Consider the following 25,798-nt stretch of genomic DNA (forward strand, 5'->3'; position numbering starts at 1 on the left):
ATGTTGTTTATGTGTGGGCCGAAGTTATTTAGGTTTTTTCGCGTTATTTTGGAAGCGCATTATTCTTAAAAGAAAATTCCTTAGTAGGCTGCTGCATTATTTGCAACTCAACCATGTTTAGACTTCGGCGCTAAGCGAACACGTTGCTCAATTTATTCAACAATGATATTCACGTTAACTTCGCGTGAATTGAAAACGGATCAATTTGAAGCTTGTGAAAAATTCACACATTAGAGCGTGAAACCACAAAGCTCCACTGTGAGTAGAGTCTCAGCAGGTTAGAACTAATCAAAAAGTTATTGGCAGATTCGGTAGTCCCCTCGTGGCCTGGGCTAGTGAAGGTCAGTAAAACGACGAGTTGGTCCTACAGAAGTGATATTTAACAATGGTCTAAATTATTAATCGTAATATTTTTGATGTACGCCTGCAAGAATCTCAGTCTCTTGTTTTTTGACTATTCCAGTACGAAATCTATGATCCTTGGCGATGCGAGCGCGAGCCCAATCTACCAGGAGTTTACCATTGGTTAGTAGACACAATTTCAGACGAACAAGTCAGAAACTAACCTTCCGCAGTTACCTCTTCCAAGGCCTTCAATTGAGCAGCTGGTACTTGCAATCCTAATCTCTCTAAGAGCGGACTCTGTACTGGCTTCATCTTGACTTCGGCTTCTGGCCTAGCAAAATAAATCAGACCAAGCCTAGGCTTATCAGCTTGATCTGGCGGTGGACGGGTAACGCGATGAACTGTGGACTTTAGGAAACCTCCGCTGAGATACTCCAAGGCGTCTGCGATATTAACGATGATGGGTCCAGGTTCTGATTTGACATATTTCCACGTATTGTCGGGTTGTTGAACTTGCAGACCGGCAACTGGCTGATGGAAGAGGAATGTGAGCGTGTTATAATCTGTGTGGCCTTTGGCCCATAGATTTCCTAGTTTCGCGTCTTCTTCTACCGTGCGCGGGTAGTATTGCATATATCGGAGATATTCAAGGCCCTTTGCCTCGTATCGATGGATTTGCACAAGATATTCTTCATCGATTTCGAGTACATAGGCGAATAGACGAAGGAGAGGTAGAAGGATTTTATTATGAATGTGCTTAATTTTTGGATTGAATTAGTAGAGTGGAAAAGGCAGTATGTACGCATGGAAAAGCCCATACCAAAGAGAAGTCCTTAATCTCTTCATAGTGTTGGAGAATCAGTTCGGGGTGAGGACGTTCATGCTCCAGTGTGAATTTTGGAATATTGTATCGCTCGTCATTATCTCTGGCAGCCAGTTCACCTGTTGACCGAGGCTTATAGCCGCGAAAATCACCAACCGCCGTGTCACAGGAATATTGCAATTTTTCTTCTAGTGGTAGGTCAAAGAATGCCTGTGCAATGGAGTATTGTCGATCCACTTGATGGTTGGTGAGCCCGTGCCCAGTTACGTAGAAAAAGCCTGGTAGTGATTAAATTAATGATTATGTTTGGAAACATGGCCCACAAAACCGAGAATAAATCTATGAATAAGTACCATTTTTATTGATAAAGCTCAGAACTTGGTTTGCCAATGCTTGTTTCCCACCTGGCTGGTCCAGCAAAGAGATGTCGAGTGCCTCGAGTTCTGCCCAGTCCACTAAACACCATTAGACTTGATAAACGCCATTCATGATAAGACCTACATTTTTCCTTTGTCTGCGGCGGAGCTATGTAGCTCCTCAGCGTAGTCGTTGTGGTCGTTGCAGTCATGACTTAGTCCGCACACGTAATCGCCTCTAGAGTAGTGATCCTGACCCAACTTTTTGCACATACCAAAGAATACTGACTATTAATTGGAAATAGATCGATGTGTTTATACTTGCTATCGGAGAGAAAGGCGAGTGCGGGGCTCACCGTCGATGATCTTAGCATGCACTCTCAATCACCTCATTTCTAGCTAATATTAAAAATACCGGCCGTGTTGTCGTTCATTCGTCGCCTCCAGAATGCGTAGGCATGTCACCCAACAAATCAGTCCAAAAGAGGAAATTTAATAATTAATGTCGGAATGTCTCCGCTAAAATAAATGTGTGTAGGAAATCCATAAAATTGTTGTTGGTCTCTAGTTGACCCATTTCATGTTCTCAAACTTGCACGACTGCCCCGATTGATAACTCGATCGACTTTTGTGGAGCACCGTGAAGGAAATACGCAATCCTAGACAAGTAATGCGTTATATATAGCTAAGCTGTAGCGCTGAATGGTTTTTTACAGAGTACTGTTGACGGAGAAATACAAAAACGGATATTCCTCCACATCTCTTCATTTCTATATCGTTATGTTAGTTTGCCAACCGTCACCCTGAGCACCTTTGCATGTACATGTAAATCGGCGCAAGGTTTATTAGCACTATGGGTGAAGTATTGGAGGGCAAAACTGCCATTGATCGGAACGCACCTGTGCATCCAGCAGAAGATGGCAGCACGGACACGGAATCTTCGTCTGAGTCGGCTCAAAAGAGGACCATTGGTCAGCGAGTGAAAGACATAATTTGGGACTCTTTCGACTATCCGCCAGCAGAAAGACGATTTATATCAAAAATTGATTTTTTCATTTTGTACAAATACTCAATTCCATTCCAAAGTTTACAAGTGCTGACTTCGTGGAAAAGGACATGGGCTGGATTTTCGTACTTCTCAAAGAACCTGAATTCAAACAATGTTTGTATGTGGGCTTTCAGCAATTGGTCATCATCAGTTAGTTAACAAGTCACAGCAAATGCCTATGTTTCGGGGATGAAGCAAGAGCTGCATGTAGTTGGGAATGAGTACCAGACTTTTACGACGATGTGGACAATGTGAGTTACAAGTTGCTAGACAAGAATCAAGCCCTAACTCCTTGAAGTGGTTATGTTATTAGTCAAATCCCGTCACAGGTGATTTGCACGCGAGGTGAGGGATACTAATTGACACTATTTTCAAATACTGGAGTGTTGATTGAGATTCGTTCAAGTTCGTCTGTCACTGTGGTGCCCTTCTTGGGAATTATTCTGGGTCGTCGTTACATTCGCTTCGGCATCAGTTAAAACACCCCAACAATTATACGCCTGTCGATTTCTTGTAAGCGCAAACCTTTACGAAGAAATAAGAAAAGGAGAGGAAAATATATTTTTTTCGTCGGAAAATTGTAGGAAGGATACTGACTGTGACAGGTTGGTCTTGCTGAAGGCACATTTTATCCAGCAGTCCACACGGTGCTCGGCGGATGGTACACGAAAAGAGAGTTGGGTAAGCGAGCATGTATTTTCTTCGGATCGGCTTTTGTTGGTTCTATGTTCAGCGGCTATTTGGTATTTGCTATTCCACCCAAAAAAATTACTGAGGTCGTTTACTAATGATAATAGCAAGCTGCACTATATAAAGGAATGAACGGGGTTGGTGGCCTATCCGGTTGGAGATGGTTGTTCATTTTTGATGGAATAATTACCTTTCCCATGGCCATATGGGGATATTTTGCTTTACCAGACTTACCTAGCAACACACGGGTGCCATGGTTAAAGCCTCACGAAAAGCAATTAGCACTTGATCGTATGAAGAAAGCCGGAAAACAGCTTGAAGAACCGATTACTTGGGTTGGAGCCAAGCGTGTCTTGAGCAGGTGGCATTTTTGGGTTTATACGACGTATTACACGTACGTTTCACTAGGTTGAAGCTTAGGATTTGTTTTCGAACTGGGATTAACGGCTACTACAGATTTTTCATTTGTAGTGAGAATATTGGATCATACATGAATTTGTGGCTGACTAGCCTGAACAGGTGAGGCTCGGTTTCAGTTATTCTATAGAGTAAAATATGCGAAAGGGTGAATTTTAATATCTACGACCACAGATATCCAGTAACGGACATCAACACTTATCCGACGGTGATCAACGCAATTACTATTTTTACGACCCTCATATATGGCTGGACAAGCGACGCCATCAAACTCCGTAGTCCTATCGTCTATTTTTCTTTAACAGTCTGTTTCTTTGCTGCAATGAATCTGGCAATCTGGGATGGAGTTCCATTTGGTCTCAAATGGGCATCCTACTACTTGACGGGGTATGATACCCCCAAATAATTACATGACCCTATTGCAATCTAACGTACGATTCTTGTAGGTTTGCGCAAGGTTCAGGTCCAGTATTCCTAGTATGTCACACTTCGAAATATTTTACTTGACGTCAAGAATACTAACTGTAGCTATGAAAGACTATGGTCAATGAGGTCTGTGCCGGAGATAGTCTTGAAAGAAAAATAATTCTCGGTTCGACAAATTCGATTGCGCAAGTTACGCCCAGAATATGAATTCCAGTCATCAACAGTAGCTAACCGTAATAGTTACGCGTTCAACGCGTGGATTCCATTATTGTCATATAATACAACCTACGCTCCTCGGTTCCTTGTCGGAAACTCTATTACTGTTGGATTGATCGTCTGTGCGGCCTTGACTTTGACGCTTGCGCTGTATTTGCAACGTCGGGACGAGTATGTTGATTATCCTAATGTGTACCCCTTTTAGAGTAATGAGTTAACTTCGACAAAGGGAAATCGAAGCACGGGATGCACACGTTGCGCTAGTCGAGGACAGAAGTACAGCCATAGTTGATGCTTAGTGTCTGAACATCTAAAAGATGTCATTTTTTCTTTGTTTGTTAGACTTAAAGAACACTGGAAGACACATCTTGTCAAGCGCGATGGATGGAAGACTCTCCGAAAGCTTCCTTCCAGGTAACTTGCATTAAGTGACTATTGCCTGTGACTTGCTTGCCATTTCTGTATTTGATGTCTAAGATCTCTCTCGACAGAGGAAACAGCCGCAGCTGCCTCCGCATAGCTTTTAGAATCCTCGTTCTGGCGAGAAAGCCAATCTTCTACCTGTTTCAATGCATCTTCACTCTCTCCTTGCGCTCCCATCACACCGCTAGAAATGGGACTTCCCAGCACTTCATAAAGGGGGATGATCCCAGACCAAATATCTTTATGCTGCCAGCCAGGTGACTGACCTAACGCAACAGCAGGGTCAAAACCGCCGATATTTGAAGCTCGAATCTTCGCACTAGCAGTCCGAATTTGAACTTCAATCACCTGTACATATTTCATGGCCGACTCAGCCACTGGGTATGTGGCTTCCCATCTCCCTGGAGACATGTGATTTGTCAAAAGCCGCATTGCCCAGCGTCTTTTTGCAACTTGTTCTGGAGGAACAATAGACGCAGTTCCATGAATGACAGCCGAGCGATAGTTTAGTGAGTGGCCATTAGGTGTAAGAACAAGAACGACACCGTCCACTTAATCCATGTCAGTTTATGGCTTTTCATAAGTCTCGCAATTAAAAGATAAAAGAGCTCTCACCCTTTGTTGAAGTGATGCAGACCTTGACACTGCGATGTTCACTTGCCTTGATTGCTTTGTATAACATCGACCCTGCGTTACCATGTAGATAAGCTTCAACTGAGCCGGTACGCATAGACTTTTGGTGTTCAGAGTGTAGCTGTGCATCGCTGATGTTCTCATAGTCGATTTCTGGATTATAACTGCCCAACACGCAGGTCAGGGGTAGGTTGATAGGAGTATCTTCTCCATCCCCTTCTTCATCCTTGACGTTGAAAGCAACATGTGATACCAGGGTTAAGTTGGTGATAGAGTGTACAGTCGCATAATCATAATGCCCTGATCATGTAGACGGTGAGTCTAAATTAGTAACGATTACTTACGCTGGATGCGCTGACTAACCTCTGTCTTTGTGTATTCGGACTGTATTTAGTCTTTTCTGGGTATATCCTTTAGTGTTATCCGGGAGGTCGGTGTTGGCAGACATGATGGTAAATATATCGTTGTATGGTTCTTGGTCTTTTCCAATCTACCACGCTACCAGCGTGGAGTAATCAGACCTTACTTGGCATTCAGGATCCACCCGTGCCAGCACATAGACCCAATTGCACTGACCGCAACAGCTTAACATCAGATCAGCATCATTGATCAGACGCCTTAAAACCAGATTTTTTATATTCCTACGATTTTATTTTAACATATCATAATTGAAAGCCATAAGATCGGAAAGTTTGGCTTCAATTTATAGATTATTCGTACGTATTTAACTTTTTTACATTGGTATAATCAATATATGATAGAGAATAAGATTTTTACTATATCAATTGATGTCGTTTCGTGAATATACCATGAAGAAATTATTCATGCCTCACGACTGCTTCTGCTTAACCGAGCGCCATTCAATCAAGAGACTTCCCACCATCGTCGTGCAAGCTAGCGCCACAGTCAGGTACCAAGTCTGAGTCAAACTCTGATCGATACCAGCCAAAACTTCATCCCACTGCTGCACGGGAATTCCATTCTTAATATCGCCAAGTCCGTGCTCTTCAATATACGCAGGTGTCAACCCCGGTACAACATCTTTCAAAATTGACGACAACTTATTCGTGAATATAACCTGTGCAATAGCGATAAACACCGCCGGACCCATACTCTGCCCGAACAAGATGACCCCGATCCCAAGATTGACATCTGCGGCACTCAACGTTGTCTGAACAGCCGCTTGGGAGCCTTGGAAGCCGATGCCTCCACTGAAGCCTGCGAACCCGGAATAAAAGATGATTTTGGCTAGGGATGTGTGGAGATTGTACGTTGTCATCAAGCCCGCGGCAATTGGCATGCATATGGAAGCAAAGACCATAAAGGGCGCGTAGTAGCCGAACGTAGTGGTACCGATGCCCTGCAGAAAGAGCCCGAGCATCATGCCAACGAGGATGGGGATCATCAGGTAACCACTCTCGCTTGGGGTCTGGTAGGACATAACATTGTCAGTGCAATTTCTTGTAGTCGCGAACTTACTGCCAAATCTTACCTTGGATCGAACGACTTGATAGTATGTTGGTAAGTACCATTCCAAGACATTCGTCATTGAGTTAGTGCATGCTGTGAAGATGAAGCCAGCGATGACACTTCGGCTTTTTATGATGCGGAAAGGGAGTGCTGCTGATTCTCCACGGCGACGTTGATTCAAGACGAACGAGCCGAGTGACACTGCAAATACAACGAACAATCCGATTACTTTCCCATCTGACCAGGGATACTTTGTTCCCGCCCAAGATAGCGCGATGAAGAGCGCTGTTAGGGATGGGATGAACAAGCAGTTGCTTACGAGATCGAGCTCTCTGATCTTCTGTGCCATTGTGAGATCGTCCTCTTGGGGGGTTCTTGGGTCTGAGAAGAGGAAGAACATGGCTGTCAGGGATATAGCGCCAATAGGAAGGTTGATCCTACGAATAAGTGAGTTTCAGGGTATCTAGATCATGTCTGGTGAAGGGAAACGTATACCAGAAACACCATCTCCACCCCAAAGACTGCGTCAATGCACCACCTACTATGGGCGCCGCAATGATCGCAAGCGATTCCACACACGCCATCAAACCCGAAAATACTGGTCGCCTGTTGAGAGGTAGAATATGCACCACAACTGCAAAACATCCAGCCAACTCACCGGCGAAACCCACGCCCGTTATTGCTCTCCCTACAATAAACATAGTCGACGAAGCAGCCGTGGCACAGAGTAAGGAGCCGAAGAGAAATATCACATTACTCATGAAAAAAATGGTCTTGATTGAGAAGAGTTTATACAGTTTCGCGAACCCGAATTGGAATGCACAGGTGCAGAGTCGAAATGCTGACGAGTACCATCCTACGTCGGCGACAGTGTGGAAGTGGTCAGTGATACTCGGCACGGCGGTTGCGACGATATTGGCGTCTAGGCCTCCGAGGATAACGACCACGCATAGCGCAATGATAGTGAACCAAAACTTCGAGCCTGTTGGGTAGTTGGGTTCTGTGTCTTGGGGGGATTCGACGTTGAGAGGCTCAACTATTCGTGCCGAGGCCGTTGTGGTTGGTGTTTCATCTTCTTGTTGCTGTTGGCTTTGCCTCTGCTGTAAATCGGGGGAGATGACAGACGCTTCGTGCTCGGGAGAACGCGCCACTTTTATGGGTGTAGTCACCATTGTACACAACTCTCGACATTTGGAGAATAGGAATATGAGAAGAAACAGACAACATCGAAGTAACCGAGGCCGACCTTTGTTACCTTAGGTCCGCAGTAGCGCAGACCCGGCAAGTCAACCAGCTCCTAAAATTCAACAATATTACATTATTTATACATATATAAATGATAATATGTTTCAATACATCAATGTCTGAATGTATTTATGATGATCTATTTATTTCCATTAAGATTAATTTAGTTTTTGCCTGAAAGTCCGACAAAGACTGTCAATGTGTCGCAACCAATCATATTACATATAGTAAGCCGTGCGATCATGTTGCTGAACGTTTTGCTCTGCGGAAGGTCGTTGCGGGCGGGTCAGCCCCGCTCGGCTCGCCTTGCCTTATCTGCTCTACCTTCAATGGAAGCGATAAAGGAAATGCACTTTCCAGCGCATTTCTTTGAACGAACATAATAATCATTTCGAGTACTGCTAATACCCGACAGAATAGATCCGAATAAAATATGAGGCGGAACATTGTGCCCACGCAGCCATCGAATAGTTGGCAGAAAATTGCCGACCAAAGACGGTTTCAAATAGATAGCAGAATTTCGCCTGAATGGCGAGTCCCGAAAGAAATGTTGACCGGCAAGAATCTCGTGGATTTGCCCAGGAGGTGCGGTTTAATGTCTAAGGAGGAGCTAGACATCACGGAGTCGAATGCGGTCGAGATCGTGTCTGCGATACGAGAGGGCACACTTACAGCAGTAGATACGACGGCGGCTTTCTGCAAGAGAGCCGCAATTGCGCATCAGGCTGTAAGGGACATTGCGATCCAATTTCTATGATGGATGGGATCAGACACTGACGATTTGAAATAGACCAACTGCCTTGCCGAGGTTCATTTTGAGGAAGCGTTGCTTCAAGCAGCAGAACTAGACGAGTACATGCGTGTTCATCGTAGACCAAAGGGAATGCTTCACGGGCTTCCGATCTCGGTTAAGGAGCATATCAAGATGAAGGGCACTACCGCCACCTCAGGACTCATTGCATTGGCGAATGATGTAAGTGATGAAGATGCGCTCATCGTCCGGACATTTCGCGAACAAGGTGCCGTCTTCTATGTTAAAACAACGAACCCACAAACCCTGATGGCAATAGAGACAGATTCGAATCTTTTTGGAAGGACACTCAATCCGCACAATACAAATCTCGCATGCGGCGGGAGTACTGGAGGCGAAGGTGCGTTGCTGTCAATGCGTGGAAGTGTGCTGGGTATTGGCACTGACATTGGGGGTTCAATTCGTGTTCCCGGTGCATTCTGTGGTGTATATGGCTTCAAACCGAGCATTGGCAGAATGCCCCATAGTGGACTGAGTGGTTTAAGCGATGGGATGCAGAACGTCGTTGGAGTCATAGGACCACTTGCTCTCTGTCTCGACGACCTGGAATTGTTTTGCAGGGCAGCTTTGAACAATGAGCCATGGAAGGATGAACCTTCCCTCTTGGAGATACCCTGGAAGATAGACATGACAATTCCAGAAAAACTGAGAATTGGAGTTATGTGGAGCGATGGTGTGGTACAGCCCCATCCACCGATTACTCGTGCATTAAAACAGGTTGTCGCATCTTTGCAAAACCAGGGACACAGTGTTATCGACTGGAACCCGCAGTTTCACCAAGAGATATATGACGTAGTCAATGAGGCATATTTCCTAGATGGAGGAGCGGAATATCATAAATTGCTCGAGGAGGGCCAAGAACCCCCGGTGCCGATCGTAAAATGGCTACTAGATGAAAAGGCCACTCGTCACTATTCGGTGGAGGATAGCTGGAGGGTATGTTGAGTTCACCTGGCCCTGTAGATATATTCTGACAATCATGTTGATCAGGTCAATCGAGACATGGACAAATTGCGAACACTTTACGCCAAGCAGTGGAATAGGCACGACGTTGACGCTATAATATGTCCTGCGAACGCCGCAGCTGCCTCGGCGCACGATGAAAATCGGTACTGGGGTTACACGTGTGTTTGGAATGCTCTGGACTTTCCAGCTCTTGTATTCCCTGTCAGTTCTGTCGAGCAAACGGATCATTGGAGTAGTTTCGAGCCCTTGCATCCACCCTCTAGCCCGATGGATATGTGGCATAGGAGTTTGTATGATGATTCCAATGGACCTCTGAAATATGAAGGGGCGCCAGTATCCCTCCAAGTCGTCGGCAGAAGGCTCAATGGAGAGAAAGTTCTCCGCATAACGAGTAATATCGTTGATATGCTAAAATCACCGATAACAGCTAGCATATCGAAGAAAAATATGGTCGACAAAGTGCCAGTCACGCAGCCGTTTTCGAACCTACAGAACGTATGTACGCAAACCCTCTTTATAAGGTACATCTAGCTGATCCTGACATGACCACATCTAGTGACAATATCGCAACGCCGACTAAACAAGTAGACAGGTCCCTATTTCAGCCATCGCACTCACCCATCTTACACTCGAATGCGGGTCAAGTCGACGCATTTCCCAGCACCGTGTTAGTATTTGGAGAATAGTAGCACAATTTCCGAAGTCTCGGGTTTTATCGCCGAGCACCTCCTTAACGATAGACTCGTAAAACGGTTGTTGGGCTGCTTCGGCCATGGATCCCGATATGCAAATAGGCCAGACTAGCCCACGGAAGTCTTGTTCATCATGTATGCTTTTCATGGCTTCGATGTTTCTGGCTACAACATCCCGTATAGGATGTGAAGTAGTGGTGGAGCCGTACAGCACTGTCCTTAATTGAACAAGAGCTGCTGTCGCAAACGCACGCGTGACGCCGGGGACTTTATTTTGCTGTGTTGACAAGTTAGTTGTCATAACTGAAGCGCCTAGTAATGATATATTATCCAGAGATCGTAAACCATCTTCTAATCCCTGCTCAATGGCTTGGCCTTGTGAGATGAGCTCGAAGTCATGTCCTCCACTATTATCTTTCCAAACACTCAGGGCAGCTATGTCTCCAATAGCTCTCATGGCCCAGTTTTGTACTCCCATATAGTTGGACATATTGACAATATTTGAGTCTATTAAATAGCGATATGGCATCCTTGGCGCTTGTCCTGTGGAGGCACATGCAAGAAGGTCGAACCATAAAATTACTGTTATGAAGAATGACGAAGCGGTCTGTTGCCAGTGTGGTGAGCCTTTTCGTGTACCATTTGTCTCCTGAGTTCCACCCAGCATCTCTGCCAATGAAGACGAACTTCTACTTGTAAGGATCGAAATCAAAGCATTTAAATGCAGCTGCCAGTCGCTGACACCGCCCTGAAAAAGCTAAGGATCTTTTAATAACGACCTGGTGCAATTTTGTTTTTATGAACTTACCTCGAAGCTAATTAGGGAGACACCGCACGCCATAACTTCAATTTGGCGACTCTTCTCATCTCCGTCCTCGCTTATTTGGAGATGGTGTAGAAACTGCTGCAAATCGCGTAACGCTTTAGCATGATACACAGACAATTCAGCGTACGTATTGCCAAAAACATTCGAGAAGTATATAGATTGATGAAGAGCGCTAAGACTGAGGGCGGCATGGTACAATGGTCCAGTTTTGACAAGCAACCACATCAACCAACCACGACCGCTCACATCTGGGGTATGAAATCGAAACTGCAATGGAAAAACATAGTCCATGTAGTGCATCAGTAGTTCAGCTTCTCGGTAGCTTGTAATTTTGTCTGATATTTCTCTCCTAGTTCCAGCGTGAGTGTTTACAAATGCATGCACTGAGTTTGAATCCACAGCCAACAGGGGAACCATGATATCATCGCCACGGTATTGTCCCCCATTAGGCTGGTATTGGCTCTCTGTATCAGCGCGATTTGACTTTTCATTTTTCAACCGAAGATTACTCTGTATCTCCTTTTTGATACGTTTGGCTTCTATTTTTTCGCTGTCGCCGCCATCCATCCAATCTGGCTTGTCGCCGTATCCATGGCACGTAATGTTGCGGGACGCGCAAGCCGTGCATGCTGGGTGAACTTCATCACACCTTTTCCTTCGCAGGCGACATGTCCAGCAGCCATGTTTGCTCTTTAGCATTTTGCCTTAGGCGTTGTTATGGTTAGCTTTGACAGAAAGATTGCAGAATGAGGAGGATGTTGGAAGTGGAAATGTGCGGTCAGTGTCACATTTTCCCATCCACCAATCACAGGCCTCTGTCCACCGTGACATGGCATGGTGCATCAACACTCCAAAGACGACAACATCGACGTTCCTTATTGAGTACTGTCAGAATATTTTTACCTGACAACTCAACTCCAAAATAACCTTCATAGATTAATGCCAACCATGTACTGGTCTCCATCCACAACCCTATCGGAGCCCAAAGCGTTTCCGGCTAGAGGCCGACGACCCGGTCTTTGGCCCACTATTATGTAGCATGACTTATCGTGCGAAATATATCAAGCCCCTCCTGCAATGTGCCTTTGACCCAGTATCTTCGACGACGTCTATCGTGATTTATCTACCCATTGACAATGGCACCTTCAATGTCCGTGGTAGTCTTCGGCGCCGGAGTCATCGGCCTCACCACGGCGGTTGAACTGCTCCGCCAGCATCCAACAGCTTCTATCACTGTGGTTGCCAAACACCTCCCAGGAGACCAGTCCTCCAATGATTACTGTTCTAGCTGGGCAGGCGCAAATTGGATTTCTTACGATGACAAATTGGGGGCCCAGACCGACTACGAATATGTTGCTTTTCAGCGATTTTTAACTATTGCTGCAAATTTTGCTAGGCAAAGTGGTGTGAAAAGGTTCCCACTTCGTTTAGTATATGATGAGGACGATATAAAAAAACATGGAACAGAACAAATTCAGCAGAAGTGGTATGAAGACCTAGTTGGTGGCGTGACGGAGGTTCCAAAGGAGGAGTTGCCAGCTTGGGCGAGTTTTGGCTTAGATCTCACAACGTTTATGATCAACCCTAGCATCTATCTCGCTTGGTATGCTTTGCGCTTAATTTCTTTTTTCTTATCAAACCAACCGTATACTAAAACAAGAACCCTAGGTTACAATCACATCTTCTAGAAGCAGGAGTGATGTTTCTTCGAAGATCCTACAAACACATTGATCAAGTTTTTGAAGACTTTTCCAATGCTTTTGCCATATTTAATTGCACCGGCTTGGGTGCGAGAACACTAGGCGGTATTGAGGATAAAAGGGTCTATCCTATCAAGGTACAGTCATCCTCTGAGCCTTATGCTAGAGCCATAATACACCATCCTCGGTCAACTAAATTAATGTACCAGGGCCAAACGTTGCTCCTTTCCGAGCCCAAGATCCCATTATCACGCATGTATATGCACAAAATAAATAATGACGAGTTCACCCACATTTTCCCTCGCCCACTCGGTGGTGGCATCATCGTCGGAGGTATTCGGTTGCATCATGACTATAATGACCAACCGGATATGGACCTAGCTAAAAGAATTAAGCGACGGGCCTGTGAGCTTTGTCCCGAATTAGGGAATCCAAACGAGCTCACAGTTATTCGACACAATGTTGGATTTAGACGTGTGTTTATAAATATCATGCATTTATACGGCCCTAAAACTGACACTACTCCAGCGAGCCGAAAAGGCGGCGCCCGCATTGAAAAAGAGCAGCGACACGGCAAGTGGCTTATCCATAACTATGGGGCCGGAGGGACAGGGTATCAGGCTTCGTGGTATGAATTCTCTTTGGCATATATACTCGCTTTCAAATCTCACTAACAAATGACAGGGGAATGGCGCAGCATGCCGTGGATTTATTGCCAAAAGATGTCGCGAATAGAGCGAATCTGTGAATTCAGAGCTCATCCTTGGATATTTCTTCTGGAAATGTCGAGAATATCGTCTCGGTGCTGAGATCAGTACCTCCGTCAAGCTCTGTCAGGAAAAAAGCTTCCATTATATCATCCCCAATAATGTCGGGCCACATAGCTTTGGTAAAAGCTGCAAGACATCGTCTTTTGAAGTTTTTGTCTTCCAAAGCTAGAACACTGATTGCTCGGATTTGGTAGTAAAGGCGTTGACTGGTTGTAGTAGGATCAGGTAAACCTGCGCCTTCGGACAGTTTCGCTGATGATGTCTCTCCACACTCAATATGATTACTATCGCTACTATTATCGCTTCCTTTTTCTGTTGAGATTTGAGTGGCTCCGTAGGCACACTCGTAAAGCATTTTAAGTAATTCGAGAGATTCCACGAATCCTTCACACACTTTCCAATTGAAAGACCATGTTCGGTGAGTATCTAATGACAATGTAAAATCTTCCATGAACGGCGCGCACTGAGAGTATTCTCTTGTGTGCTGTTCCACAAAATGTCCCCAGAGACAGACCTGTGCGGCGGACATCAAAGCACACGCAGCGAACGTAGACTGAAAAATATCGCGATGAGCTGGATCGTCGCATCGACTCAATCCTCGGGATATCGAGGAAATAGCCCGGGCATTCTGAAGACACGTCACCACCGCATCTTCGTCTCGGTAATTAAAAGGTATACCAGCATGATCACATCCGGCATCGCCAATCGTTCTGTCAACATTTCCAAATGGATCAAACTGCGGTAAGTACTCCTGCTGAATAACAAACAATCCGTGGTGTATTACCCAGTGAAGATTTACAAACAATTGACCCTGTCCCAGTGACTTGTGTGCTCTGAAACTTTCCTCTGACCATTTCAGACTAGCTGGAAGATACTGTTGGTATTCAAGGAGAACACGGTGAAAACTGTGTATCTCACTTAGAGGGTTTATTGGGCTATCCTTGGCTGTTGCACGCCCACCAATCGCATACTCACCAGAGAGTTGCCCCCAGAGAGCAACAGCCACAACAAAGTGTTGTAAAAGACCCGACAAAGACTCGAAATTGGCGCCTTGCAAAAGTAAATCTATGGTTGGCGCCACACTTTCCTCGTCAAATGCATAAGCAGCTTCTGCCATAGGTAGCCGGATAGAGATAGCATCTAGCTGAATCGTGGGTGGTCGATTGCACCAGTATGAAGCCAGGCGATCCATAGTTACACATGCCCAAAATGTGCGACGGCGACGTTCCTTTTCACGAGGACGTAAACGCTGATTGAACTCCCTACGCAGTCGCATCCCTTGAGACATGCGGATAGAATGGCCTATATACATCCATCCTGACAATATAGAGCGTTGTAATAAATCACGTAACCCTAAAATTAGGTTTGCTTGAATCGCAGATACTAATAAAAGTGGATGAGCACACATTAATATTGCAAGGGAAAATGAACTTCAACATACTTGATGGGCTGTCCGATGTTCTACGAGAAATGGCCCTGGCCCGCTCAGCATACGAAGAGGATAAAGATGCTGCGGTTATCTCGTTCGTATGAGCGCGCGCCTCTGCATCAGACAGGTAGATTGCCGACAAAGATGATATGCTGCACATAAGGAATTCATTCTGCGGCTCTGAATACTCTGTTTCAAATGATGGCCGATGGATACACGCACACAGCTCTACCGAATGGTGTGTGGACCAGAAAATTGCTAATAATCTCTGTTGAAAATTATCTCTCCTAGCAGATCTCTGCGACTGTTCAGTAGTAGACCCTTCTGTTGGCAACACGGGCATGGAAGGAGAGGATCTAGAAGGTGAAAATAGGGGCTGATGGTTCGTGATATCAAGAGCATAGCCTCCTGGGAGAAGAGTGGTCGGATATTCGCAGTCATCCTGCCTCTTGCGACAGTTCTGGCATGCTGGCCGTTGGCCGTCGCATTTAACCTTCCGCTGGCGACTGGGATGATTGTTAGTAGTTGTCGTGCGACTGGGGCCAGTATACGAACCAAGTTCGACAAGCTTGAGGAGTTCTATTATTCATTCTTTATCGCATTTTCGTTGGTTAAACTGTCAGTTGCAGTGTTATGTGCTGATTAACTCTGGTCTGGTCTGGACGCAGTTGTTAAACTGGGAGGCACTAGACCCAAGTAGGCAGGAGGACCCATCACCGTCACCAGCATTGGCCGCATTGATGCTGTATTCATCAATTACTATCTAGTGCCACTTATCATAAAAGTCGAAAGCAATCATCGGTTGAGAGAGGTGGTACCACATAATGGAACGGCATCTAGTCGGGGATTTGACGATTGTCTGAGTGGTATCATCCCATATATGGGGTCAAAAACATTACAAGACGCACTACATATGAACGGTCCTAATCCAATGGCTGTAATCAGAGAATAAAATATTACCACAAAATTCCGAAATCATCATGATGACATCTTCACCATCCATAATCCTGAAACAAATATTCGGAACCTATTAGATAATGCTCTGCGCTTATAGCCTATATCTGAAGGCCCTGTTTTCAATATCCGTGCAATCCGAAAATCCTACCACATTCCCTTCCGCAGGTTGCCCTACACTTTTATCTCTGAGTCTGTTATCTCTCAACATCCACAACCCCAGGAGAACTGTGAAAAGAATGCCTGCCCCTTCCACACCTGCCAAAGCCCAGATTGCAGTCAAATATCTCGGTTTCTCAGATGGCAAAAACAGGAATGGTCCAATAATATTTCCTGCAGCATATAGTACGAACTCTAATCCATTTACAAACATGCGCTTAGTGTGACCGGCTATGTTGGATGAGACAAGTGTCCAGGATAGAATGATTGCAACGCCAGCAAATGGTTGCAACCATGCACATGCCGTGAGCGCCAGCTGATGAGAAAGCGGTATTGTAGCAATACCTATCATTCCCGCTAGCGGTACCAGGAAGCCGATGCTTATTGAGAAGACAAGAAAGTTGGGGATGTAGGAGTTCAGAAGCCCGAAGGCCACAGTCGGAATAAACTGAAAAGCGCCTGCAGAACCAAGTAGTTAATCAAGTTAATTCATTCTTACAGACGATAGAAAAACTTACCCGAAGGCATCTGATACTCGACACTCTTAACATCGTCGTAGCCAAAGCTCTTCAGAAGAGTTGTCATGAAGTTTTGAATAGCTCCATTCACAATACCCAGACATAGAGCTGCACCGGCAATGCATAATACTTTAGGATCTCTCAACGCCTCTTTAATTTGGTACCACAAAATTTTTCCGTGCTTGACACCGGTTTGGTTGTCAGCGATTCGCCATATAGCGACCACTGTTTCTTGATGGTTGAAAAAATAAAAATCTATGGGGGTTGAGGGCAGCAGGGCAAGGCAGATGAGACCGTATCCGAAACTTATTGCGCCAATAGTCTTTCTTGCTGGTTAGGACTTCGTTCGGACAAAACTAGTGGACTTATACGTACGACGAAGATTAGTTTCCAAGACTCCACAGGACCTGTTGAGTGGCCTAGCCCCCATGCGATACCTGCTCCTGCCAACTGTGCGAGGCCGTTACAACCTAACCACCAAGCCATGCGAAATGGCTGTTCTTGACGAGTCCAAAACATTCCAGTAAGCAGCATCCATGCTGGAGCTATACAAGCCTCGGCAGCACCTGGGTAAAATGTTAGCCTACTCTCTCCTATTACTTTTACCCAGACGTGATCAATAACCTAAGAAAAAACGGATTGCGAGAATGCCTCCGAGATTTTTAGCTGTCGGAGTGAGTAGCAGTAGAGCCCCCCACGCCATCAACATACAGCTCACAAACTTCCCAATAGGCCATTTCTGCAGTATCAATGTAGATGGATATGCGAAAATCAGATACCCGAAATTGCTAATGGCAGCTACCCACGAGTACTGGTTCCCATAAAGTCCGAGATCAGACTGCAGTCCATATGCATTGGCATAGTTAAGAGCAGCTTTGTCAAGAAAACCTAAAAGATAAGCGATGCACATCTGTCTTGGTGGTCAACTTCACACCTCTTTCAGACTACAAAGCCAGGTACCATTGTATCTTACCAGTGGTAGGAGAATGGAATCGAGCTTCAGTTTAACAGCCTTTGCAATTCTTTTCCGTTCGATTGGGTCAAATTGAAGAGCCTCTTGATATAGATCATAGCCGATATCACCATGGCCTAGCTCCAAGATCTTCGTTTCTCCAATCTCCGCAGTCTCCCCATCTGTGTGCGTTTCACCACCAGTTGGACGCACTTGTTGAATTGTATTCTTCTTGTCGCAGTCCATTTTTATTATGTGTAAAATATCATATCATACTTGAACAAAACTGACAATCTTCCTCCTGACCCTAGACCTCTCTACATATACTTTGATGGCTTATCACAGGGTAGGTCCAAGAGCAGTTAGGCCCCGAGGTGGAAGACAAATAAGGTTAGAGGCCGAGCGATACGAGCGGGAATCTCTGCGAACATCCGTTACAGCCTAAACTGATAAGAATGTATAATTCTCGCAAACAGTGCACCTGCCAAAGTAATATTTGGGTAAATTTAAGTTTCTGAATCTGTGGTATCCGTTAATCGACACAACAAAATGCTGCAAATTCGTTGCTCCGGCACCCCCTACGAGGTACGTTCAGTTTAATCGTGAAATATATAGTGATTGATACACATTAATATTGAGTTTTCTACTGGGTGTGCACCTATCAATTGATGGAAATGTATTGATCAGCACCTTCCTCATAGATCGGTCGCCAGCATGGCACCGCGGCCTGCGATTTGGTGGCTGGAAGTCTCGAATTCTATCGCCAATATTTTCTATCAATGTCACAGATGGACTGGGATACGGCCAAATCACATGCCGTGAAATTCCTCCCACTGTTGCAAAAAGAGTGGAATCACTATATCGAGGAAATCAGAGGTCAGAAGCTTCATTGTTTCAGCGTATAAGATAAAATATGCTAATTGACTTTGTTATGTCTAGGAATTGCTGATGGTTCAGGACAAACATTCGAGGATGTTCTTGCGATTAACGTTCGTACAGAAATTTCGATGGGTTTGATGGCGGATGGCTGTACGGCGTTTTACTGGCATGGTGGGGATGTTTCAATTGCCGGTCAAAACTGGGATGTAGGCCAATAAAGTTTACATTTCCCTATCATATACGTACAACTGATAATATCTATGCAGTGGGAACGAGCACAACGCGATAATATCATTGCTTTGTACATTGAGCAGAATGGCCGACCAAGTATTAGCCAGATAACTGAGGCTGGTATTATTGGAAAGATTGGTCTTAACTCATCTGGTGTGAGTGTAACTCTAAATGCAATACGTGCGCGTGGAGTGGATTTCAACAGGCTCCCGACTCACTTAGCTCTCCGTGCTGTGCTGGACAGCAGGTCTCGGAAGGAAGCAATTGATGCAATAACAAAATCCGGAGTTGCCTCATCTTGCCATATACTAGTTGGGGACAGTACTGGAGGTACGGGGCTGGAGTGCAGCTCTGGCGATGTACAGTTTTTGGAGATGAGTGACGGTAAAGTGACACATGCAAACCATTTTTATGTTCCACATATCAACAATGTTAAGGAAGCCGTCTTCCTTGAAGATTCCCCCTATCGTGGGCGCCGTATCGACGAGCTTCTTCTAAAGGCTACTGAAAATGGACAGCTTTTAAGTGTCTCTGTGGCAGAGCATATTTTGGAAGATAAAGGCAATTATCCAGGTGCAATCAACCGAGGCTCTTCCAAATCGAGCGCAGTGGAGACCCTATTTAGCATTGTCATGGACCTGAGTTCAATATCTGCAACGGTTAGGCTGGGAAAGCCAACAGAAGCTTTGGAATCATTCATTATGAGACCTCCAAGTAGCTAGATCTTGGGCGAGTTTGGTATTGGATAATATTCAATACAACTTAAGCTCTCTTATGACGTTGTCTTACAGACCAGCCCTTCGACTGATGATGTTTCAAATCTCCATCAACTGAAAACTAGAGTCCACTGTAATCGAGACTCCTTAGTCAATTCGTGCATACAAAGCATCGTCTTCAGCATCAGTAGATGCGTCAAGCTGGTATTGCAGTAGAAGAGAAATTCCATATCTCGAATTATTTCCTAATGCGATACAGGCAAAGAACACCGTAATGGAATCACCATGAATCTTTCCTATGCATTGAATATCTATAGCTAATCATCCATGGTGCCTATTATTCACTTTTCGTACCGAGATAATATCCCACTTAGACATGCTATATAAACACTCTGTAGAAAATAAAGAATAGGTAAAGTGACGTCAATCATTGCACAATAATTTCCCTAATAATGTCATGCTCTGCGTAAAGTATGGTCATCTAACATCAGTTGAACAGCCCCGAAAGCATGTTAGCATGAGCCTAGTAAGAATTACTTTACTATATTCAGAAATCAAGTAGAAGTAGACTCTTACGCCTTATAACAGTGCTAACTGACTCAGCCATTTCCACGCATTTGCATTAGGTTCGCCGAACGATCTCGGCAAGGCTATGAGGGTTGCGGCGATTCCAAATTTCCAGCATATTGGCTGATCGTCTCGCAACTCGCCAGTAGGCCGAGTAATTGGCCAGCGGCACAGATTATGTTTGACTAGAGCTTTAAGTTGCTCTTGACTTCTTAGTACTGGACTCCTAGAGTATTTCCTTACCAATGCCGAAACATGTACAGTCACCTACAACACGTTGATAAACAACTAATGGCACCGTAATTAGTGTCGAATGAGTATTATTCTCAACAATTACCTATCATTCATGCTCAAAACTCTTAAGATGAATATTATTGTCGTAGTGGGCATATTTGTTTCCTGTTTCTGGGGTGTTCACCATCGGAAGTTTACATCAAAGCCAAATTAGAATACTAGCCGTATGCGGTGCTAGAGCAGGAGATCGCTTCCCAAAAAGGCCTCTCATCCTCTGAGCTAGGCACTTTAGACTTAGCAGTACCTTTACCATGAACGCTAAGCCCTAATTGATCCAATAAGAGCCATCTTCTACCGGCGGCTCACTCCGTATTATTGATGAATATTCCGTGCATCCAGCTCTCCACACACCCGCAAATGATGGCGTTCTTGTCGATGATCGGGGTTTGTTTACAGAGGATGGCCAATGATTGGCTGGCACTAGGATATGCATACTCTGCCTGTCCAGACTTAAAAGCTCTGTTCCGTTGTCATGGAAAAACATGATCATCATTGTCTTTCCGAACAGATAAGACGAGAATTATTTTCGGTCAATTGAAAATGCGATCGTATTAACAAATATTCCTTTTCACTTTACAGTTGTCCGTATGTCACCAGTGTCGGAGCTACCGAGGTGAATACTGGTAATACTGTATCTACCTCTGAAGTTGCTGCCTACGATATGACAACTCCTCGTTAGCATTCTCTTCAGGGGGTGGGTTTGGCAACATCTATGATATCCTGACCACCAAAAAGAAGTTGTTAAAACATAAGTCGTCGCTTGTATATTCCACTTTTGGAGCTGCATAACTTACGCCTTTTCTCGATATAAGCTACTTCCAACAACATAAATTCCCATATACATACTATTCTAGCAACAGCAGCTTTGGTCAGAACGACAAGCGGATACAACCGTCCCGGCCGCTTATATACAGATGTCTCGGCGAATGGCCAAAAAATCACTACTGTCGTTAATGGGTACCGTTCTCACATCGATGAAACAAGCGCAAGTGAGTACTTTCGGGTCATAACTATCCCAGCCCGTCTTAACATTTTCTAGGCGCGCCAATTTTCTCTTCACTTGTTACTCGTGTCATCGAGAAGCGTATTACAAATGACAAAGGGGTGTTGGATTCATGAATCCGGCACTGTATCTCAATCCAGATATCCTCAATCATATTACTGAAGGAAGCACCCCTGGCTGCGGAATTAACGGCCTCTCTGCTGCCCCTGTGTAAGCCTACGAATTACCTTTAAAATTCTACTGACTAAATGTTACATAGATGGGATCCAGTATCTAGTGGCTGGTCTTGCAGCATCAAACTTTCCGAAAATGAAGGATATTTCTTGTCTCTTCCTTGATTGCCATCTCTTAGTTTTCTACAACTTTGTGGAGGAAGAATGGGGCGGATATTTGCCTCTACTAATAAATAATAAGGTCTAAACTCAAACAAGGAGCCAGGTAACATGTTACAGCTGCCCCGGTTGATTAGACTATAGAATAATGCTAGTGTTTTAGATCTATCACCGTTTCTTTTGCTTCCATATTATAGTATTATGGTATTGCGTCAAACAATAAAGCAAATTTGAAGAGTTACAAGAAGACTATAACTACATATTTACTTTTGAGAGAGTATATAGAATGTTGTGCATTATCAAGAAGGGAACGATCTATACACTATCAGTTGATATCTAAATTATCTTCACATGTTCACACAGGCAACTACTTCTTTGTAGGAGCTGCGACGGCGCTAGAGCTAGGTGGAATGGTGGCTCGCGACGAAGGGATAATAGGGATTGAAGAAGGGATAATAGGGGTTGACGAAGGGATAACGGAGGTCGAGGTTGGGATGGTGGTAGCTGATGTAGTAGTTGTAGCAGCTCCAGTGGTAGTAGCAGCAGCAGATGTCGTCAAAGGCGAGCCGAAGCCAAAGCACTCGGTCGACAGAGAGATAGTTTCGGACTGTACATGAATGTTAGCATGATTGCGATTATTAGTGGCTCTTCAGGTCGGTATCTTACGGTAATGGTCACAGTCGCCACATCGCTGACACTAGCCTGGAGGTAGACACCAGCCGATGGGGCAAGCTTGACACCATATTGATGCTTTTCGGGGTCGCTGGGGCAGGCACCGGCAGATGCTAGAATTGAGAGTTAGAAATTGCACCGAAAAAAAAGTATGGGATCAACAAGGCAGAAATTGGTTACGTACAATCGATTGCGGAGAGTGTCGCTCCGATGAGTGGCTGGAGACCAATACCGGCGGACAATCCTTTGCCTATGGGAGAAAAAAAGTTAGTTACGAGAATTTTAGGAGATCATTGTGTTCAACCTACCTAGGACACTAATGTCAAATTCGACATCAGCCAAGAGACCGAGTGAAACACCACCGCTGATCATGGCTGAAAGTGTAGGTTCTTCAGCAGTAACGTTCGGCGACCAGTTATCCGCTTTGCAGTTGGATGGGGACAAAAGATCAATCTCGAAGTCTGCATCATTGTTGAGGGCCAGAGTAACACTGGGCTGAACAGACGCTGTACCCTTGAGGGGGCCAATGTTCAAGCTTCCACTGAATGCAATGGCGGGGCCCAAATCGACAATGTCGGCAACGCTTATTCCATCGATAGGGATGGTCAAGAATTTATCTGTGTATGACTTCTTACCGCTGAGTTCACCAGCGAGGCTAATGGTAGGGTCAATCACGGCAGAGACGTCATTGGGGTTGAGAGTCACACTGGCACCGTCCGGGATACCAAAAGTGGTTGAAATATCGAAGGTGAAGTCAAACTCTCCGGTGGTTTTGCATGACGCGCAGTTGAAGGTGACCTGCAGGCCATCGTCAACGGGGATAGTCCAACTGCCCATGTTGATATCGTGAGTGAAGTTCAGAGCGTAGTTGCCGGTGTAATCGCGCTTGGCCAAGTCGCTCTTTGGCAGACCACCAATGTGGAGGTGGTAGCTGTGAGCAACCGATTTCCAGTCGGACTTGTGGCCGGTCAATGTAGCGGTGTTGGTAGTCTTGTCAAAGGAAACAGCCGTGGTAACAAATGGCTGACGGCTATCCTGCGAGATACAGTCACCGCTGCCAGCAACCATAACGAAGGTATGGTCAGGATCCTCATTTGTCCAGTCCCAGGCACTCATCAAGCGAGTGAAAGCTTCATTGTCTTTCAGCTTCAAAGCAGTGCTGTTTTCAGAGCACTCCATCGAGGTAACCAGACCCTTGAAACGCTCGATGTTGATAATGTTTTCTTTTTGTCCAGGCATCAAGACTGTAAAGTTTGCTATGGCTGCACGGTTGTCATTGGATCCTGTATTACGAGATATTAGCGTTTTACACAAAGTGATATCCGTACGGAGGATAGAAGCCACGTACCGCCCCAAAGAAACGTCTCTGCACTCTGCAGGTTCAGAGAAGAATAGTCAACTGACCTTGCATCAAGACCAGCTTGAGGCGCCGAGATTGGCTTAAGTTCCAGGGCAAGGGCTGGGCCAGTAACGAGTGAAAGCAAAGAGCCCAAACTGGGCAAAAGAGTGTATGTGGATTTCATGTTGACTTTTACGACAACAGGGCGTCTAATCCAGAAAGTCAACTGTAAATCAAATAGAAATGAATGAAATGGTGAATGATATATCACCGCGTACAACAGCCTCTATCAAAGGAAAAGGGTGTGAAGGACGCAGCCAGGGCGAACTGGCAGCCTTATATTAAAAGTCGGGCTAATTCTAGTGTATTATTATTAGACCATCTGGGGGACGCCCTTGCAATTTCGCGACCAAAGATCGGCCCTTATGCACGTTTGACACGAACGGTCTATAATTGAGTGCAACCAAATCCTACGTGGCGCAAGGTGCAATAACCGAAATAGACGATCGGACATTGCTCAATATTAACGATGTTAAACCACTTGAAGAGTTCCCAAGAAGCGAGGATAGGAAGTACAACAATTACAATATCGTAGTTTCCTTAGCGGGCTCCATCTTAAAAATCTACCCTTATTCTCTATAGACCTGTAGCGAAGAATGTTCAGGAGAGTAATCTTCCAGACGAGGCGCTCGGGAGATTGACAGGAGAGCTTCTAGAAGTAATACTGGTTTGGTCTAGTCCTGAATTTAGCGTCACTGCCCCTCCTTCCTGCCAGTGGCATGACTGTCAAACACGAGGAATGCAACGTTTAAGTCAGCAAAGCGCCCTGAGCGTCCGTCTAGTGAAACACGTTTTCGTGTCATCGGCGTTTATTTTCTACCGCCACTAAACCCTGGACTAGGCTTAATACGATTACGAGATGGTGGCTACTCCTCATTTGCATAAAGAGGACCTAAGCTGTAAAATTCCATCTCCTTTTAGATCTATGTTTAATTATCAATCTAAACCCCATTGTTGCGGGCTTACTGGAGGATTTGGCCCTTGCAAAGTCCACGATTCTGCCGTGTGGGGGACGCCTCTATACCTGAAGCGGACTGAGGCCCCCAAAGCCCCTAAACCTATCTGCTATTACTTGCTCTCCTGATACATTGTATTGCGACATACTACATGAGGTTAATGATCGCAAACGAAAAACACACCGAGAACTATTAGATGATGCGGTATCGAGCTCATGACCCAGTGCGCTCTTTTGGCGTCCACAAAGTCAGATGCACGACTATACTTAGGAAGGATCAGAAACTATCGACCGGCCAACGGATGACCTTTCAGCGTGTGCAGCCTTGCAGCTTACTGATCAGCATTAACCATTATTCTCAAACGGTTGCTTGGTGGTTTAGTTGGAAATGGGAAAACCTACTTCCAAAATTCGAAAAAATATATGGTAACATGCAGGGTCCATTGCTCAAATATTGATTTGGAAAGTTGCTTGATTTTAGAGATATTTTTTAACAGAGGCAACACATTTCTTGGGTCTGATTCCACATTGACAATGGAGCATTCTCTCGTTGCTTTGAAATATTTCCCGCTGGGACTTTCCATGTCAACTAGACAATGTTTGATGAATGTCTCACGTCGTAGTGCGAATCGCATTCCTATATTAGATATGTAGTGTGCTGACATGATAACGCTATATGATTTTTGTTCTCTATGATCAACGTTACAGTCAAACAGGGTCTAATTAATTAGTGGGATGACGTGAATCTAAAGTGATAGTGACTGGACAGAGTTCTCAATGCATATCTTCCTTGAGACCATCTATGTCAAGCACATCTGTTACAATCACTTGCGGATAGTATCTGATAGCACTGACTCTGTTCGTAGTGAGTGTATGGAAAT

General features: G+C 44.9%; 11 protein-coding genes across 11 annotated transcripts; 4 read left to right on the forward strand and 7 right to left on the reverse strand.

Moving 5' to 3' along the window:
- Positions 1-8: 8 nt before the first annotated feature.
- On the reverse strand, positions 9-1,791 carry BGW36DRAFT_328583 (putative 1-aminocyclopropane-1-carboxylate oxidase). Its single transcript, XM_046212775.1, has 5 exons — positions 1,670-1,791; positions 1,522-1,623; positions 1,166-1,446; positions 567-1,101; positions 9-505 (listed from the first exon to the last, which is right to left on the reverse strand). Exons 1-5 carry the CDS (start codon positions 1,734-1,736, stop codon positions 399-401), a joined length of 1,092 nt encoding a protein of 363 aa, XP_046066889.1. The 5' UTR covers positions 1,737-1,791; the 3' UTR covers positions 9-398.
- A 586-nt stretch (positions 1,792-2,377) lies between these two features.
- On the forward strand, positions 2,378-4,526 carry BGW36DRAFT_350179 (putative pantothenate transporter; the record flags this gene model as incomplete). The annotated part of the gene is made up of 12 exons (XM_046213313.1): positions 2,378-2,583; positions 2,638-2,690; positions 2,742-2,823; positions 2,871-2,917; positions 2,979-3,085; positions 3,178-3,315; positions 3,370-3,656; positions 3,719-3,781; positions 3,854-4,066; positions 4,126-4,156; positions 4,217-4,294; positions 4,320-4,526. 12 exons carry the CDS (start codon positions 2,378-2,380, stop codon positions 4,524-4,526), a joined length of 1,512 nt encoding a protein of 503 aa, XP_046066890.1.
- Positions 4,527-4,753: 227 nt separating this feature from the next.
- On the reverse strand, positions 4,754-5,844 carry BGW36DRAFT_411500 (uncharacterized protein; the record flags this gene model as incomplete). Its single annotated transcript, XM_046219173.1, has 3 exons — positions 5,741-5,844; positions 5,360-5,677; positions 4,754-5,295 (listed from the first exon to the last, which is right to left on the reverse strand). Exons 1-3 carry the CDS (start codon positions 5,823-5,825, stop codon positions 4,754-4,756), a joined length of 945 nt encoding a protein of 314 aa, XP_046066891.1. The 5' UTR covers positions 5,826-5,844.
- Positions 5,845-6,122: 278 nt separating this feature from the next.
- On the reverse strand, positions 6,123-8,058 carry BGW36DRAFT_389195 (putative efflux pump antibiotic resistance protein). The gene is made up of 3 exons (XM_046217310.1): positions 7,343-8,058; positions 6,870-7,284; positions 6,123-6,806 (listed from the first exon to the last, which is right to left on the reverse strand). The coding sequence occupies exons 1-3, from the start codon at positions 8,017-8,019 to the stop codon at positions 6,207-6,209; spliced, it is 1,692 nt and encodes a 563-aa protein (XP_046066892.1). The 5' UTR covers positions 8,020-8,058; the 3' UTR covers positions 6,123-6,206.
- Positions 8,059-8,525: 467 nt separating this feature from the next.
- BGW36DRAFT_306726 (glutamyl-tRNA amidotransferase-like protein subunit A) lies at positions 8,526-10,400 on the forward strand (the record flags this gene model as incomplete). The annotated part of the gene is made up of 3 exons (XM_046212177.1): positions 8,526-8,819; positions 8,883-9,839; positions 9,894-10,400. The coding sequence occupies 3 exons, from the start codon at positions 8,526-8,528 to the stop codon at positions 10,398-10,400; spliced, it is 1,758 nt and encodes a 585-aa protein (XP_046066893.1).
- Positions 10,401-10,445: 45 nt separating this feature from the next.
- BGW36DRAFT_401080 (fungal-specific transcription factor domain-containing protein) lies at positions 10,446-12,086 on the reverse strand (the record flags this gene model as incomplete). Its single annotated transcript, XM_046218704.1, has 2 exons — positions 10,446-11,318; positions 11,370-12,086. The coding sequence occupies 2 exons, from the start codon at positions 12,084-12,086 to the stop codon at positions 10,446-10,448; spliced, it is 1,590 nt and encodes a 529-aa protein (XP_046066894.1).
- Positions 12,087-12,237: 151 nt separating this feature from the next.
- BGW36DRAFT_439986 (putative D-amino acid oxidase) lies at positions 12,238-13,835 on the forward strand (the record flags this gene model as incomplete). Its single annotated transcript, XM_046221520.1, has 5 exons — positions 12,238-12,990; positions 13,056-13,224; positions 13,297-13,561; positions 13,616-13,715; positions 13,772-13,835. Exons 1-5 carry the CDS (start codon positions 12,524-12,526, stop codon positions 13,833-13,835), a joined length of 1,065 nt encoding a protein of 354 aa, XP_046066895.1. The 5' UTR covers positions 12,238-12,523.
- A 2-nt stretch (positions 13,836-13,837) lies between these two features.
- Positions 13,838-15,876, reverse strand: BGW36DRAFT_364267 (fungal-specific transcription factor domain-containing protein; the record flags this gene model as incomplete). Its single annotated transcript, XM_046214541.1, has 3 exons — positions 13,838-15,240; positions 15,299-15,792; positions 15,842-15,876. 3 exons carry the CDS (start codon positions 15,874-15,876, stop codon positions 13,838-13,840), a joined length of 1,932 nt encoding a protein of 643 aa, XP_046066896.1.
- A 458-nt stretch (positions 15,877-16,334) lies between these two features.
- Positions 16,335-18,115, reverse strand: BGW36DRAFT_306338 (major facilitator superfamily domain-containing protein; the record flags this gene model as incomplete). Its single annotated transcript, XM_046212139.1, has 5 exons — positions 16,335-16,858; positions 16,918-17,239; positions 17,293-17,483; positions 17,542-17,827; positions 17,891-18,115. The coding sequence occupies 5 exons, from the start codon at positions 18,113-18,115 to the stop codon at positions 16,335-16,337; spliced, it is 1,548 nt and encodes a 515-aa protein (XP_046066897.1).
- Positions 18,116-18,344: 229 nt separating this feature from the next.
- On the forward strand, positions 18,345-20,009 carry BGW36DRAFT_389200 (putative acyl-coenzyme A:6-aminopenicillanic-acid-acyltransferase 40 kDa form). Its single transcript, XM_046217311.1, has 4 exons — positions 18,345-18,454; positions 18,571-18,745; positions 18,809-18,954; positions 19,015-20,009. The coding sequence occupies exons 1-4, from the start codon at positions 18,419-18,421 to the stop codon at positions 19,699-19,701; spliced, it is 1,044 nt and encodes a 347-aa protein (XP_046066898.1). The 5' UTR covers positions 18,345-18,418; the 3' UTR covers positions 19,702-20,009.
- Positions 20,010-22,845: 2,836 nt separating this feature from the next.
- On the reverse strand, positions 22,846-24,086 carry BGW36DRAFT_305975 (uncharacterized protein; the record flags this gene model as incomplete). The annotated part of the gene is made up of 2 exons (XM_046212113.1): positions 22,846-23,846; positions 23,912-24,086. 2 exons carry the CDS (start codon positions 24,084-24,086, stop codon positions 22,846-22,848), a joined length of 1,176 nt encoding a protein of 391 aa, XP_046066899.1.
- Positions 24,087-25,798: the final 1,712 nt, after the last annotated feature.

This window comes from Talaromyces proteolyticus (genome assembly GCF_021365285.1).
Source record: "Talaromyces proteolyticus strain PMI_201 chromosome Unknown BGW36scaffold_13, whole genome shotgun sequence".
Lineage (NCBI taxonomy): Eukaryota > Fungi > Ascomycota > Eurotiomycetes > Eurotiales > Trichocomaceae > Talaromyces > Talaromyces proteolyticus.